At 38.5% G+C, this 17,011-nt stretch overlaps 1 protein-coding gene across 4 annotated transcripts in view; it reads left to right on the forward strand.

Moving 5' to 3' along the window:
* TTBK2 (tau tubulin kinase 2) overlaps positions 1-17,011 on the forward strand; it is a 145,141-nt gene that overhangs the window by 115,297 nt on the left and 12,833 nt on the right. For all 4 annotated transcript variants that reach the window (XM_033435663.2, XM_004273940.3, XM_033435665.2 and 1 more), the window contains 3 exons: positions 4,159-4,375; positions 7,541-7,752; positions 9,537-10,125. In XM_033435663.2, coding sequence (XP_033291554.1) covers positions 4,159-4,375; positions 7,541-7,752; positions 9,537-10,125 — 1,018 coding nt within the window. The remainder of the gene's footprint in view (positions 1-4,158; positions 4,376-7,540; positions 7,753-9,536; positions 10,126-17,011) is intronic.

The raw sequence follows: 17,011 nt of genomic DNA on the forward strand, positions 1-17,011 counted from the left end.
ATTCAAGTGAACAAAGAATAAGAAATAGAAGACAAACAACACAATCAATAAAGTAGATCTTAGGCATATTTTTCAATATCTACACCCTGATGATAGAGGTTACACCTTCTGCTCAAGTACCCCTGGGACATTCACAAAAATTGATCAGTTATCAGGTCACCAAGAAAACATATAAGTTGTTTCTTAAAGCAGAAATATTACACTGTCTGATCACACTGTAATAGAACTAGAAATTGCTAACAAAAACAAAAATGTCAAAGGCCCTTCCACCTGGAAACTTAAAAACCTCCAATTAAACTACTCTTGGGTGAAAGGGAAAATACAAAGTGAAGCTATAGGAAAAATAATGATAATTAAAACACTACATGTCAGAATCTGTGGTATAGGGACTTCCCTGGTGGCGCAGTGGTTAAGAATCCATCTGCCATTGCAGGGGATATGGGCTTGATCCCTGGTCCGGGTAGATCCCACATGTCACGGAGCAACCAAGCCCGTGCGCCGCAACTCCCGAGCCTGCACTCTAGAGCCCGCGAGCCACAACTACTGAGCCCATGTGCCACAACTACTGAAGCCCATGCACCTAGAGCCGGTGCTCAGCAACAAAAGAAGCCACCGCAGTGAGAAGCCCGTGCACTGCTACAAAGAGTAGCCCCCACTCGCCACAACTAGTAACCCCCATTGCACCACGCACAGCAATGAACACCCAACACAGCCAAAAATAAATAAATTAATTAATTATTTTAAAAAGTTCTTAAAAAAAAAAAGAATCTGTGGTATACATTTAAAGCCAAGATAAGAGGAAAATCGATGGCATTGAATAAGGAGATATATAATGTCAAGATGTCTTATTACTGATTATATTAATGTTGGTAATCTGGTTAAGGTGGTGTTAGGTTTTCCACTTTATATAAAGTTACTATTTTTCCCTTTGTAAGTAATAATTATCTTGTGAGAAGATACTTTGAGACTATTCGAATGAACTTGTTTTTTCATACATTTGCCTACTAATTTTAGCATTCATCTTGCCTGCAAAGTATTAGGCCCACAAGCCTACCATTTACTATCTGAGCCTTTAGAAAAAGTTTGCTGACCTCTGAGTTACCTCTTTTTGCAGATGATATGGTAGAATACCTGGAAAGCCCTAGAGAATCAGTGTTAAAGAGAAAAAATGATAATTTATGTCCTACAACTCTTAGTTCTTAATAGAGGGAGAAAGTAAGTTCAGGAAAAGGTAAGAGGATGCTTTAGATCAGGAGTCAGCAAGCCTTACCGTTCACTAAGAGCCAGATAACTATTTGTGGGCTCTGCTGTCTGTCACCACTACTGCTGCCACTGTAGTGCTAAAGCAGACATAGGCAGTATGTAAATGAATGAGCATGCCTGTGTGTCATACACAGTATTTACAAAAATAGGTAAACAGGCCAGATTTGGCTCACAGGCCCTAACTTGGCGACCCCTACCTTAGATTATGGGGACGGGCATATGAAAAGGGTGTCCAATCTTATTACTTCTCTTGACATCTGTCCAGTTCTTCCATATATCTTTTAATTTTTTCCCTTAGTCTGCTTCTGTAATTTATACCTTGCCTGCAAACACAGGCCATGTGCTAATAATACTCTCACATATATCTTTCTTATCATACTTATTCCTGAACAATATAATTGTCTTGGGCAAGAATGCTTTCTTTCCATATCTCAAACTCCAGATTTGGATCAGAGTTACAGGAGAAGGAAGAAAATAATAATTAAGCAAGTAATAAAACTGGTGGAATAAATGCTGAGAGGAACCTGAGTCATGTGGGAGGTAGCCTGTGTGGAGAAGATGGAAACATTCCTTGAAGTGTGTGCTCTTACACTGAAGCACACGATATAAGGGGAAAACTAGGATAGAGTAAAAATAGAGGCAGTTTCATAGGTGGAGGTGTGGTTTGTTTCCTGAGAGGTGGAAGGAGGAAATGCCAAGGAATTGGGGTAGTTGGAAAGAAGCAGAATCGTAGCTAGGCTAGGGAAAAAAGGATTTGGAAGAACATTGAGTGATTAAAATGGGGGAAAAAATGTGGAGCTAGTAGGTTGAGCTTCCTGAATTCAAATATTCCTCCTTTGCCATTCCCTTTTCTCAGGAATAGAGGGAATTCTTTCAGTAAACATTTGGATTACCACATAGCACATGTAGGTTAGTGTCCATTATAATTCCTTATGTCAATAAACAAATTATATTGAACTTATATCTGAAAAATATATCTATTAAGTAGTCTATTTCTGAACTTTAATTACTTTTATAATAAATCCTTTCATTTGAACTATTTTGGGTCAAACTACCTTTCCACTGTATCCCAGTGTCAGAACTACAGGGAGTACTTTACAAGGCTGTACGGTTTTTCCCTGGGAGCCATTATCAGTGCTTTTCCAGTTTAACATTGAGAGTGGTGGTAGTGAAGGTCATCACATCAGGTGGAACAAGTCCCTGAAAAATCATGTTCTTTTTTTTTTTTAATTTAATTTAATTTAATTTTTTTATGCAGCAGGTTCTAAATCATGACATATTTATGACACCTGGGCCAGGGTGTAACCATTGCCCTTAGAGTGGTACACTGAGAAGTTGTCTATTTTCCCACTCATAATAATTGTATGTGTCAGTATAATCTACCGAAGGCGTTTTTTTCTGCTTTTAGACAGTGCAGATAACACTAAGAAAAGGTTTCACTGTGTGCTGAATGTTGTGTTCAGTCAGCAATATTTTTTTTAAAAATACCAACAACTAGTATGTAGAGTAGAACATACTAGTTACAGAACATTAGAGCCAGCAGGGGCCTGATCACTTAGTGAGCGATAGCTGAGAACTAGAAAAGCCCCTCATGGGCCAGAAGTCTAAGGGAGAGGTGACCAACTATGTAAATAGGACATGAAATTGCTTTGAAAGAACATATAGACAAGTGCCAATTAATATTTTCTATTTGTTGATAATCAGTTCATACAGGACCATATGAACTGTATAACTGCAGAATTTCTAGTTTCCCCTAGAGGGCAAGAATTTCCTTTCTTCTTTTTATGTCCCTAGGGCCTTACATGTAGTAGGTACTTAGTAAAAAGTCTGTAAATGAAAAAGCAAATGCATATTGCACACTAGTTAAAAAATAAAACAAAACTGATTGATCTGATACCTGCTTATATCATTATGACACTTAACATTTTTCTGTTTATAGTTTTTGTTATTCTCTAAGAAAAATGGGTAAAGAATAGAAAATATTAAAATTCACAAAGAATCCTTGCAAAATAAATGAAAGGTTTCTAACTTTTAAAGTGATTGTTAAATTAGGGAGTTATATCAGAATTTGTATTTTTAAATCAGCTTGAAAATTCTGTTGATCAAAATGCAGTTTTAAAACTAGATAGCTAGTGGGAAGCAGCCACATAGCACAGAGAGATCAGCTCGGTGCTTTGTGACCACCTAGAGAGGTGGGATAGGGAGGGTGGGAGGGAGACGCAAGAGAGAGGAGATATGGGGATATATGTATATGTATAACTGATTCACCTTGTTATAAAGCAGAAACTAACACACCATTGTAAAGCAATTATACTCCAATAAAGATGTTAAAAAAATAAAATAAAAAACAAAACAAAAATGCAGTTTTAGGGACTTCCCTGGTGGTCTAGTGGTTAAGACCGTGCTCCCAGTGCAGGGGGCACGGGTTCAGTCCCAGGTTGGGGAACTAAGATCCCGCATGCCACACAGTGCGGCCCCCAAAAAATGCATTTTTAGTTTGTAGAATTGGCATGCCCTAAGTTTCTGAGGTTTTTTGTTCTGTTTTACTTTCTTAATTATGTATAGACTTCATCATTTAAATCCAGAAACAAAATGTAGGATAGTCCCATAGTAATTTGTTTTTTTGTTGTTTTTTTTTTTGCGATACGCGGGCCTCCCGCTGTTGTGGCCTCTCCCCGTTGCGGAGCACAAGCTCCGGACGCACAGGCTCAGCCGCCATGGCTCATGGGCCGAGCCGCTCCGCAGCATGTGGGATCTTCCTGGACCGGGGCACGAACCCGTGTCCCCTGCATTAGCAGGTGGACTCTCAACCACTGCGCCACCAGGGAAGCCTCCATAGTAATTTTTGATTCTGGTGTTTTTAAGTTCTGCCTTATTTTCATTCCTCATTTTCAGAATTGCCAATGCCACTCCCATCCCAGGAGACTTGCTTCGAGAAAATACAGATGAGGTGTTTCAAGATGAACAGCTTAGTGATGGAGAGAATGGCATCCCTGTTGGTGTGTCACCAGATAAATTGCCTGGATCTCTGGGACACCCTCGTCCCCAGGAGAAGGATGTCTGGGAAGAGATGGATACCAACAGGAATAAGATAAAGCTTGGGATTTGTAAGGTGTGTATTTCTTGCATAGGAAGTGATATCTCTCAATGTCTTATTATTTTTCTCCTACTGGTGTAGCAAAGTATCATGATTCTCAATTTTGAATGAGAAGTAGAACATTGTATTGCTAGTTATTTATATATTTGTAATTGCAATATTTTTGTCTAATTTTGCTCGTAATGCTCAGGTATGGACACCAAAAATTAATCTTCATCTTGTATTTTGTGGAAAAGATGAAGGTAGTTTTAAAAAAATAATCAGACACGGAGTCTAAAAGAAGAGACATCTATAGAACAGAAGTTAATGGTCCTTCCAAGTAGAAGGACCTTCCTTCCATAGTGTAGACCAATGGAGCTGAGTGTTCATTCTGAAAACTATCTCAAATGGAGGCAGGGAAACAAGGGTTAGAAGTGGAAAGCATAAAACTTGTCATGAGCTGACAAAGTGGATGTTGAATAACGTGATTTTTTCTTCATTAGGATTGTAAACAGGTCCACTTGTAAGTATGGGGAGAAATATAGACTTCTGAATTAAATGATTTCATTAGTCTTTGGGTAGATTATCCCCAAATTTCTCTTTGATCTTACTGTTTCCTGTCATTTACATTTTCATGGAAGATGATGATTAATGGGATGGAGGGACAATGAATTACAAATCAGTTAGTTTTTGGTACTTCCTGTATTTTTATAATTATTTAGTTGGGAAGGAGGTTAAATTTATAGGTGTAAAATGAGACTCCCGGCTCAAATGTGTTAACATGATTGATAGAAACTTGGCTAGTCCTGCTTTGTGAATGGGAAATGTATCTTGAAAAGAATCTTCTGTGACAACGTCTGAGGAGCTTGGCCTATCTTTGGACAATATATACTATATTTTTAAACTATATAATTTTTAAAAATTAACAGTATATACTTTCAGTAATGGGAGTCATTTGCAGGAACATTCTCTGCATAGATGTGATATGCTGCCCTGTGGTCTGGTTGTTGGTTAGCACTATCTGGACTAGTAGTAATCAGGAATAAGTAGTGAAAAGTAGTCAGGAAGTCAGTGTCAGATTTTTGTAATGTCACCTCTGGCTGCCTTTATAGTAAACACCAGGAGCAAACTGTTCTTAGTAAAAATTCTCTAGTGACATTCTCAGTTGTCAGCCCATATGGGTGTTTGTGTATGTGACAGAGTGAAGTGGCACTTGACATAGGTCTTAATTACTTTAGTTTTCTTTCACGTTATCACTATTTAATCTACATTTAATTCTTTTCTATTTTTTAATTTCTTCCTTTTAAAAAATTATGTAAATTAGATTATTAGTGGTATTCTTTTATACAAGTAATGTTTATATGGAATTTTCATAGATGTTTACCATTTCCTTGCAATTTTGGAAGTCCCCGACTCAATCGTTTTTCTTCCTGAAATATTCCCTTTAGAAGTTTCTTTGGTTGAGGTCTTCTGATAGAGGACTCTTTCAATTTTTACCTAGCTGTAAATGTATTTATTTCAGCCTTATTCTTTTTTTTTTTTTTTTTGTGGTACGCGGGCCTCTCACTGTTGTGGCCTCTCCCGTTACGGAGCACAGGCTCCGACGCGCAGGCTCAGCGGCCATGGCTCACAGGCCCAACTGCTCCGCGGCATGTGGGATCTTCCCAGACCGGGGCACGAACCTGTGTCCCCTGCATCGGCAGGCGGACTCTCAACCACTGCGCCACCAGGGAAGCCCCCAGCCTTATTCTTTAAAAATAGTTTCTGCTGCCTTCAAAGTTTTTGATTGACAGTTATTTTTCTTCTGTCTTCAGTTATTAGTGGTCAGAAGTCTACTGTTTTTTCTTTCTTTCTTTTGGTAGATGACCATTCCCCCAGCTACTTTTTAGCTTTTCTCCTTGTCTTTGGTGTTCTGCACTTTAACTATGACATGTCTAGGCATACACATATCTCTTTTTTTAATCAGTTCTGGGAAATGCACAGCTGTTCTCTACCTAAATATTGTCACCTCTTCATTCTTTCTGTTCTCTCAGGGACACCAGTTAAGTAAACATATATTAGATCTTTTTATTCTGTCATCTCTTAATATCATTTTTTATATTTTTCTTCTTGTTTTGCTGTGCTTCATTCTAGGTAATTTCTTTTGCCATGTCTTCTTATTCATGAATTAATAACTTTGGCCTTTTATGGCTAATTTGCTGTTTAACAACTTAATTGAATATTCATATTAAATTCGTTAATTCCAAGTAATCCTTTGTTGACCTTTATATATTTAAACATTTTATGCGTAGCTGTTCTATATGCTGTATCTGAACAAGTTTGATACCTGAAGTCTTTGGGAGTTACAAACATTTTTTTTAATTATTATTATCATTTCTGCTGACTCTTGGTCATGGTGGCATGCCTTCTTATATGTTTGACTACCTTTAGTGTTTTACTCATTAATTAATAATTCGTGGGAGTCCTGTAGGCCTAACTTGGGGGTTGGGGAAACCTTTCTTCGGAGAAGATTGTCTTCTGCTTCTCCTGGTAGCCAGAGAGCACCCCCAGTTTAAGACCAACTGGGCATTCTTGAGGGTCTTTAATCAGAATAGACATTCAGACTTCCTCTCTCTCCCTACTGCTGGTGTAAAGCTTAATTTCCCTGGTAATCGTGCTACTGTATCCTCTGTCCTTAGGCACCTCCACCCCTCTGGGCTGCCTCATTCTCAGCCTCCTTCTGCTCTACCCAGCTGCTTATTGTTCTAGCTCTAGTTTTCTTGTTGTTGTTTGGTTGGTTTTTAGAGAGGAACTGAGACAGGGAGTATTCAGGCTTGGCGACCTCTCCTACCTCTTGTGAGACCACTTATGTCTCAAAGAGAATGTCCTCTCCAGGTTTAATTTTGGTTTAGTGGAATAAGGTCCTGCAAGCATTTAGTTAGACATAATACAAAAAGCCAAGGTTGTTAAACGTTTTCAGTCTGTTTATCTTTGCACCAAAATATAAAACACTAAAAATACTGAAACTGAGAATAAATTTAGAAAACTTATTTAATAAAGGGTTAATAGACAAGTATGTAATGAATTACACTAGCCAAAATATCCTAATCTTCTGAAACGAAATCCCAATCATTTGCTTATATTATTTTGAAAGACTCCAATGATTCCTATCGTTTATAGTGACTAGAATGTTTTTCATGGTTTCCTTTTATGTTTTGCTAGGCTGCTACTGAAGAGGAGAACAGCCATGGTCAAGCAAATGGTATTCTGAATGCTCCAAGCCTCGGTTCACCAATTCGTGTCCGCTCAGAGATTACTCAGCCAGACAGAGATGTTCCATTGGTGCGAAAGTTACGTTCCATCCACAGCTTTGAGCTGGAAAAACGTTTGGTGCTGGAGCCAAAGCCAGATACTGACAAGTTTCTTGAGACTTGGTATAAAATAGTTTTTCTTTTTCTTTTTTTTTGTTTTAAAGCAACTAAAACACTATTGATATTATTACTTTCTATTATGTAAAGTTTTTCAGATAAGGAGTTTTTGCATTTTTGTAGCACTGATTTGATTAAGCTGTCATCATCTTTATCCATGTTTTTAGTTAACATCCTCATTCTTAATGTGACTTGCCTTCTGATATTATTACAAGTTCTATAACATATAGCCTTTGGCTGTGGGAGCTGGAAACTTCATAAGACTAGGTATGAATTAAATGAACATTTTGAAGTGATTTTGTTTGGAAGATGATCTCTTTTATTGGAATGGAGAAGATGCATTATAAGAGAGGGCATGAAAAATATGGTATTAGGCAAGAAGAAGGAAGAGTACATGAAGTAGAGGAAAAAGTAATTTATATACAAGTGATAGGCAGTTGAATTCAATTTAATGAAGGCCTTCTATGAGTAAATGCGGTAGGAAAAAGAGACATGGATATTTATCATTCTACCTAGAAAGAAGGAAAGGTGGAACTTTAGAGAGCTATACATAGGTAACGACTGTTTGTAGTTCACAGTTCTAAGGCCCCTTATCTCCAATTTTGATAACAAAAGACTGAAACTTTAAAAAGAACTTGGGATATATTTATGAATTATAGAAGGCTTTAGTAATATTAAGACCTGAGTGTCTTTAATAATAGTCACATCCTTCAATTGTACATCCCCAGTGGCTACTATTGGCAAAGAAATACGAAGTTAGAAGGACCATGTATTTAACTAACATAATAGTTACTGTGTCTGAAGATAATTCAGCCACTTCTGGCCTTGTCCAATCTAGCTTCCATTTTAAACAGTACTTCATAGCTGTGTATTCTTCATATTCTTCATTCAGTCTCACAGCTATGTGATGTAAGCTTGTGTCTACACGTTGATATGATCAAAAGGATGGACTGGGGCAGTGTTTAAACATTTTCAGTTGTGCATGAGATTGGGAATAAAAATAAAAGTGTGATAGGGATAAAAGCTTAGTTTGGGAAAAAATTAGTCTAACAAAAGAACGTAACTAGAAAGAGAGTCCATGCTGAGGGAAGAGCTGAGAGATAAGACAGAGAACAGAAGTACTCCAAGAAAATGAACTCAAGCCAGAGCCTAGAATGAATAGGGAACAGTTGAAGGAAGTGAAGCACCTAATTACAAACTTAAGGAGACGAACAAGTGTATTGCTTAAACTGCTTCCCTGCAGGTGAGAGCAGTTCTCAGAAGCCAGTGCAGCCAAATACCACCAGTCACACTATTGCTTAGCCCTGTCTTTGGAGGAGTTTACTTGAATGAGTATACATTTATATACCTCCCTGAAGACAAAACAAATGCAGAAAGTATTTGCCTGATGTGTATTAGCTTCTTCATTTCCTTTTGTAGGGCCTCTGCTGAGGCAAAAGCCCCTTGGGTAAGTTGTCTCTCAGTCCCTCAGAGCAGAGAGCAGAGGGCAGTGTGATTGAATTGGCAAAGCAAAGGTGAACTGGATCACACAAGTCACCCTGGTTAACCTGGTTAGGCTTCTTTCCTGCCCAGCAGCAGGAGAGACATCTTCCTCCTACGGGCTCCGTCTTCCAAAACAGGATTACAACAGGTGGAGCAGAGCGTTATCCACCTGTGAAATGTTCCTTATGCTTTATCCATATTGTTTTTTTCTCATCTGTGGGTAAATATTAGTTCTGTATAGAACTTATAGGCTATATAATAAGTATTCTCCCTAGGACAATTATGTAACTTGTGTTCATTTTCTTAAGCTTGGAGAAAATGCAGAAAGATTCCAGTGAAGGAAAGGAATCTGTTCTCCCTGCTCTGCTTCATAAGCCTTGTGTTCCTGCTGTGTCCCGTACTGACCACATCTGGCACTATGATGAAGAGTATCTTCCAGATGCTTCCAAGCCTGCCTCTGCCAACACCCCTGAGCAGGCAGATGGTGGTGGCAGCAATGGATTTGTAGCCGTTAACCTGAGCTCCTGCAAGCAGGAGGTTGACTCCAAAGAATGGGTGATTGTGGATAAGGAACAGGACCTTCGGGATTTTAGGACAAATGAGGCTTTAGGCCATAAGACAACTGGAAGCCCTTCCGATGAGGAACCCGAAGTCCTTCAAGTCCTAGAGGAATCGCCTCAAGATGAAAAGCTCCGATTGGGTCCTTGGGCAGAAAATGATAATTTAAAGAAGGAAACCTCAGGTGTGATCTTAGCAGTTTCTGGGAAGTGCCCTGCCACTGCTGCTTCAGAACAATATGCAGATAGGCTGGAACTCCAGGCTGGAGCTGCTAGTCAATTTATTGCAGTGACACCCACAAGTCCAATGGAGGCACAAGCAGAAGGACCCCTTACAGCAGTAAGTGATTTGCTCCTGTCATTTTTCTGTCATCCACTCAAGGTGCTATTAAGAAAGGACTAATAGTTGATCAACTAAGATTCTTCTGCAGAGGCCTAAGTTTGGCACATGGGTGTAGGGAATGATGTCTGGACTAAGTTCTGTAGTCCGTCTTCCAATGTGAAATTTCTCAAGAAGTGAGATTTTTTATCAGGATAGCAACCTAATACATGAAATGTCATTATGACCTAATTTCATAGTAACATTTATAATTAGACCACAAGAGCTGTCTGTCTGCGTGTGTATATATAATATGATTTTTAAAAATTTGTAATTCTAGAGATTTTTGAACTCTACATTATAAATATAGTGAGGATGGCATGTATTTAACCATTCATGGTTTGTACTTTATACTGTACACCATTGCTAGTATCATTCTTTTTGTTTCCTTTCTCCTTCATAACCTTCACCCAGAAATTTGTCATATTTTATGTTCCTTTTAAACAGTAGTTTTCCAACTATTTTTTTCGCATTTAATTTTTATTTTGATAGTAGTTTTCCAAGCTTAATGTCTGTTGTTTATAAAATAGAGTCCCAGCCTCACTTCCAGAACTTCTGCTTCAGTAGGTTTGGGAGAGTGAGAGCCCAGGAATCTGCATTTTAACAAGCAGCTGAAGGCAATTGTGATACAGGCCTTCTGCAAAGGAACATTTTGAGGAAACTCACTCTTTATTCTCAGTTTGGGCATTTAGCTGGAGACGCCTGTTACCCTGTTCTTATCAGTAAGCATTGGTGCCCTCTGTGACTGTGTGAGTCTCACAAAAGCCAGATATGAAGGCAACGTCTCAGGCGCGAGCAGGTCCATCTGTCCTTACATGCGTGGGAGTACCAGGTTTCCCTAAATGCCATCATCAGCTAGCGGCCGTCTTTTCCAGCTCACCAGTAACAGCATTGTTCCACGAGCTGAAATGTTTTCAATTAGAACAGAATTGCACACGCAGGTGTAAAACAGTAAGAAAAGGTAACAAAATTTGATTTTGTGTACAGCTCTGTAGGAATTTACCTGCACTTCGAAATAGAGAAATAAATGCTTGCCTCTTTCTTCATCATAGTTAGTTGGTCTTTCCTTCTTTCCTAGGACTGTTTTGTGTAGTTATACAAGTCATTCACTGCATAAAGAGACCTAGCCAAGGGAACAAGTTGGGGTTGAAATCTAACCCAAACTTTGCTAGCCAAACTGTGCATCTTTGTGTAGGGCTGTTTCCTCTTTGAGGGGCATCCTTTTCCAAATTGTACAGAGGTCCCCTGTGGGCTAGAGGCAGATCCTAATGCCTCCCTCCCTTGTCTGCATTTCTTTTTCCACCTCACCTTCCTCTTTCCATTCATTCCCTCTTTCCACCTTCCCATATTCAGTTTCTTCTTTTCTTTGACTCTAGTATGCTGTATACTCACTGTTGGCTCATGCATTTTTCCAACAGCATTCTGGTGTGCTTCCCTGCATAAAGGGTTCTAAACCCTCGGCTCCATTTCTCCTGGTATTTTTTACTCTCTCCCATCAATACTGTCCTGTCCACAAAAATTGTTCTCATGGTTCTCTTACACTATCTGCAACATTTTCTCTATCAAATTTTTGAAAGACTTGTATATTATATTTGATATTATAAGTTTGACCTTATTTTCAGGTATCATTAAACAAAAAATCTTTTTCTTAACTGAAGGTCTCTTAAATAGCAGCCTCATCACTTGTACACTTGTGGCTAAGGTATTGAACTTACCATCTCCTTCATTTTGGGGAGCTTCGGATAAAAATATATCTCTTTTGTAGGCCTCTTCTTGAGGCCTACATTCAGAGTTTACTTTTGCAAGCAGATGTTGTTACTTCCCTAACTTAACTACAGACACATTAAGTAGGGAGTACCACCAAATAGTCTCTTTAGGTCTCTTGCAGCTCTGATCACGTGCTCTAGCTTAGACAGTATGATAAAACATACTACCATTCTATCTGAATATTTTAAATTAGGACATATATATTCTGATGAGAAACAGTTTGTTAGTTTATATCTTTTGCATTCAGGCTTGTTTCCTCTTTATGATGATATGAAAGAAATTGTCTTGGTATCTTAAAATATGTAAGAACTATAAAAATAGGCAAAGCAAAAGTTTATCTGTATTACAGGTATAGTTGGCATATTAAATCAACTGATGAGAACTTCAGCATTCTTTAATTCTCTTTATTTCTTAGCATAGATTTGTGAACCTTGTTTAGGGCTTTCCTTATCCATATACATGAAACCACTGGTTATCAAATAGCATGTATAAATTTTTTAGATGATATATTTTGAAAGATGGATAAATTTGCTAGATTCAAAAGAAATTGGGGTTATTTTTGGAAATTAGATTTTTTTTTCCCATGGGGTAAACAGTTATGAAGTTAGCCCACTACTAATCATTTCTAAAAAGAGGCTGAACAACATAGATTTATAGGGAGCAAAATAAGACTAAACTTTGGCTTATAGGGGAGATATTAAATTATGTTTTGATTAGCAAATGGAGAGGCAAAATTAAGCTGGCATAAACGAACAAGGATAGAGAAGGAAACTAAAGTAACTTGAACTGCTTCTGAAACCCGTCTAACTATTGGTCCAGAATGACAGTAACTGTAGGAAAGAATGTGACCAGTTTTGTGTGGTGTTGAGTAATCACTGTCGGTAGGGAGAAGGTTGGATGGGTTATTCCTTACAGATATTGTGGCAGATTGTACCACACGATCTCTTGGTTCTAGACAGTCCTTTAGAAAGGCAGTGCTTCATTTTAGTATCACCTTTGGAAACACTATAAATGTGACTGGAGAATAATAATACCACCTATATGTTACCTTTTGCTGTGTAACAAATTACCCCAAACTTAACAGCTTTAAACAACAGTTATTATTTCACACTTTTTCTAAGGGTTGGGAATGCAGGAGTGGGTTAGTCTGATCGTTCTGGCTCAGGGTTTCTCATGAGGTTGCTACCAAGCTGTAGGCCAGGGAAATCATCATAGGGTTGGACTGGATGGGAAGAACCTCTTCCAAGCCCACTCACATGGTTGTTGGCAGGCCTCAGTTCCTCACTGGATGTTGGCCAGAGGCTTCAGTTCCTCACCACGTAGGCTCTCCATACTTGACATGGCAGCTGGCTTTTTCAGAGAGTGAGGAGAGAAAGAGACAGAGAAGGGGGCGGGGGTGGTGGTGGAGAGAACACCCTCCACCAAGGTGGAAGCCACACTGTCTTTTATAACCTGATCTCAGAAGGGGCATATCATCATTTCTGCCATATTCTATTGGTCACACAGAGCAGCCTTCCTCATACCAGGGGATTGTCAACATACTGAAAGACTTTCCTCATTGACTTGTTTTTCAGACATTGAGAAGAAGAAAAGCAGGAGTGGGGGGTGTAAAGTAATGCACAGAGAAAGAGCAGGACAAAAAGAGAGTCACATGTACTTTTTTTGTAATCTGTCAGCATCTATTAAGAGGATTCCTCTGGCTGTATTTACAGGAATTACTAATACCAGTACTATGAGAGTCAGATCAGCAGTTGATTGCACTGCCTTAATTCTGTTCTTTCAGCCCTTCAGTTCCGTGAGGTGTCTGCTAAGTTCCAGGCTTTCTGCTGTACCTCAGGGATAAACAGTTGGCACCAACCTGTTAGGTTGACATTGAAGGCTTATGTCTAAACATTTACCTTAAACCACATGAAGTGATTTTTGTGGTTGAGCTGTGTACACAAATGAGAATACAGATAAATCTGCCTAGGACAGGGGAGTGCAATGTTGGGTGTTTTAATTTTCTCAACTCTTATTTTCTAATTTTATTTACCATGGTGAAGATATATTACTTTCAAAAATAAGAGGACTTTGAAGGATGAATAAGTTTGCTGGAAGGAGATGCAGGGGTGTCAAGCAAAAAACACAGCATGTATGAAGGCAGAGAGGCTTGAAACACCAAAATTCAGAGTATTTAAATAAGTAATCCAAAATGTTAGGGTGAAGGAAGGAGGCTGAAAATGAGCTGCACAAGTGAGGTGATAAAGGGCCTTGACCTGCCATGCTGAGGTATATGGGATGGAGGACAAGAAACTGCCAGGGTTGAGGGTGGGGAGTAATGTACTCTTTGGGAGCCATGGAGGGAGAATGGCTGGGGCAGCAGCCCGTGAGGAAGCTTTGGCATTAGTTCAAGCAAATATGAGGGCTTGAACTGTGAATCATGAAAATCTCAATGAAGACTTGAGGCATTTCAGTAGTGCAGCTTACCTGAAATAGTAGCTTCGTGTGACTTTTCCAGTGTTCCACTGAATATTTGGAGCCCTTGTACACCTGGAGTGACTATATGAAAGCTCATGGAGTCACTCAGAGTCTCTATTGAAAAATGAATGATCCATGTAATTAACAGATGAGTGTTTTAATAGTATGGAAAGGTAAGGACTTTTTGGATTGATTGCCACCGTGGTTAACTTCTTGAAATGGATTTTGTAAGAGAGTTGAATGCGTGTACATTGACTAGGGGGTGGCTAAATGTCCTCTGTCTGACCATGGATTTCTGTTTTTTTTTTTTTTCGGTACGTGGGCCTCTCACTGTTGTGGCCTCTCCCATTGCGGAGCACAGGCTCCGGACGCGCAGGCTCAGCGGCCATGGCTCACAGGCCCAGCCGCTCCGCGGCATGTGGGATCTTCCCGGACCGGGGCACGAACCCATGTCCCCTGCATCAGCAGGCAGACTCTCAACCACTGTGCCACCAGGGAAACCCCATGGATTTCTATTTTTGATCTGGAAAGTTGGGTCATTATAGAAAAGTTTTGTATCTATAGATGAGATTACATCTCTGGAATTACATATGATGGTATAATTCAATCCATGAATGGTCAGAAAGGATGAGAGACTGGATGGACCGACTTGGGAAGTAAAAAAAAAAGCTCATTTGTGAAGTGTTCAAATAAAAGACTGGACTGTCACTTGGGAGAGGCTTCATAGAAGGAACCCAAGTGTCCAATGGTTGATTTACTCATATGTTCAACATTTATTGAGCGTCTACTGTATGTCAGGTACTGTGCTAGGCATCAAAGCCCAGTGACTCTTCTCACTATTTAAGTGCTGTAGATGCTGTGATAGAAATCTATAGGTTGTGGAAGTTGGGGATAGTTGGACTAGATTTATCCCCAAAGTGTCTTCCAAGATTGTATGAAGGGGCTTGAAAAGTGACTATTAAATCCTGTAGCCATGTATGTGATATATAATTACAGACCAGCCAAGAAATATTATTTCAATCTGTCTTTTCTGGGACTTCTATTCTTTGGGTGTGAGTTGTGACTTATTTATGATTCCTAGTACCTCTACAAAATTTTTATAACTTCAGATTCCCTTAAATATACATTCAACTATTAATAATGAGTGACTGTCTCTGAGGAGTGGGATAACAGGGGAAGGGAAAAAACAACTTTTACTTCTCACTTACTTAGGTCTTGAGGCTTCAGGTTTTCAGTTTTACCCACCTCTGTAAACTAAGACTTCTGCCCTCTCCATTCCTTACCACCGCCTCAGCCCTCATATCTATCCACATAAGCCAAACCACAAAATAACAATATCTTCGGCAAAAGTTACCAACATAAATGCGGTCAGGGTAAGCGACAGGGGTAAAGAGTGAGACATTCTTTTAGGATGTATGGCCTCTTAATATGCACATGTTACCGCAACTGTGTACTGTCTTTATAGAAATAAAAATTTGGTACATAAAAACATGGTTCAATAATAGTAGCTTAGTTTCATTCATAGTTTTCGACACTTGTATAAAGTATTATATAAAGATGCTTTAAACAAAAGTCTGCAGTGGAATTTAAATAGCCCAAAGAAATTTGAATGGTTAAAATTTAATTTTTTTTAATAGGCCTGGAATTAGGCCAAGAATAACTCAGTTACTCTTGGCTATAGTAGGAACCAATAAATTATTCTACTACCTATATCTCTTCTAAATTGTTTGCCAGAAAAACAAAATGAAATATAGATATTTCATATACCATATTCCTTTCATTTGGAAGAGAGACTGTTTAGTATGAATGTTGCATTTACCAAGGTTTTTATTATCTTAATAGCATTACTATCTTTGAATGAGAGGAAAGTGAAAGGATAATTTGTAAGTTAAAATGTGAATAGTTGGTTTGCAGTTTATTGTCTCTTGCCTGTGTGGCCAGTTCTGAACATGGGGTAACTATAAAATAATGAGGCTGCTTTATCTGAACTAAAAAGTAATGAGACTGATGTTAGTCAAATTCAGTACTAGAAGAAAAGTAAGAAAATTTGAAAGAAATGGAAAACATTGAGGTGATTTTCTAATTCTATAGAAAGGTGTACCTGATACAATTAGAGAACAGAAGAAAGGAAATGATTGAATTCATGCCTTGATGAAATGTTTGTGAATTAGAGAAATTAAACATATAAAGGATGTATATGGCTTACTGGCAGATCATTAATTCAGTCTATAGTGTCCCAAGTATGGGAATTGCTTTTGTGTCTTTATAGTCTAATGTTAAGGAAGCTGTTTTTAGCTATACTTAGAATTAGCTTTCTTTTCTCTGTATGCAGCTATTGATCTTTGGTTTTGTTCACCTTGATAGATAATGTTGTTTTTTTTTTTAATTTTTTTTTTGCAGACTCAGTTTCCCAGACTTCATTTGAGAGTGTGTAGTACATGTCAGTAAGTAGGTTTTGCTGTGAGGGACTCTCAAAATCCTAGAATCCTGTCCCTAACTTTTTTTGACTGTGTTTTTCTTCATTTGTGAAATTTGTGTTAATAAAAGTACTCAATTAAAATACCGGGTAGGTATGAAATGGAATCAGTAAAAATGATTTTAGGAATATTTTATAAATTAAAGT

The sequence above is a fragment of the Orcinus orca genome, chromosome 2 (assembly GCF_937001465.1).
Source record: "Orcinus orca chromosome 2, mOrcOrc1.1, whole genome shotgun sequence".
Classification (NCBI taxonomy): Eukaryota; Metazoa; Chordata; class Mammalia; order Artiodactyla; family Delphinidae; genus Orcinus; species Orcinus orca.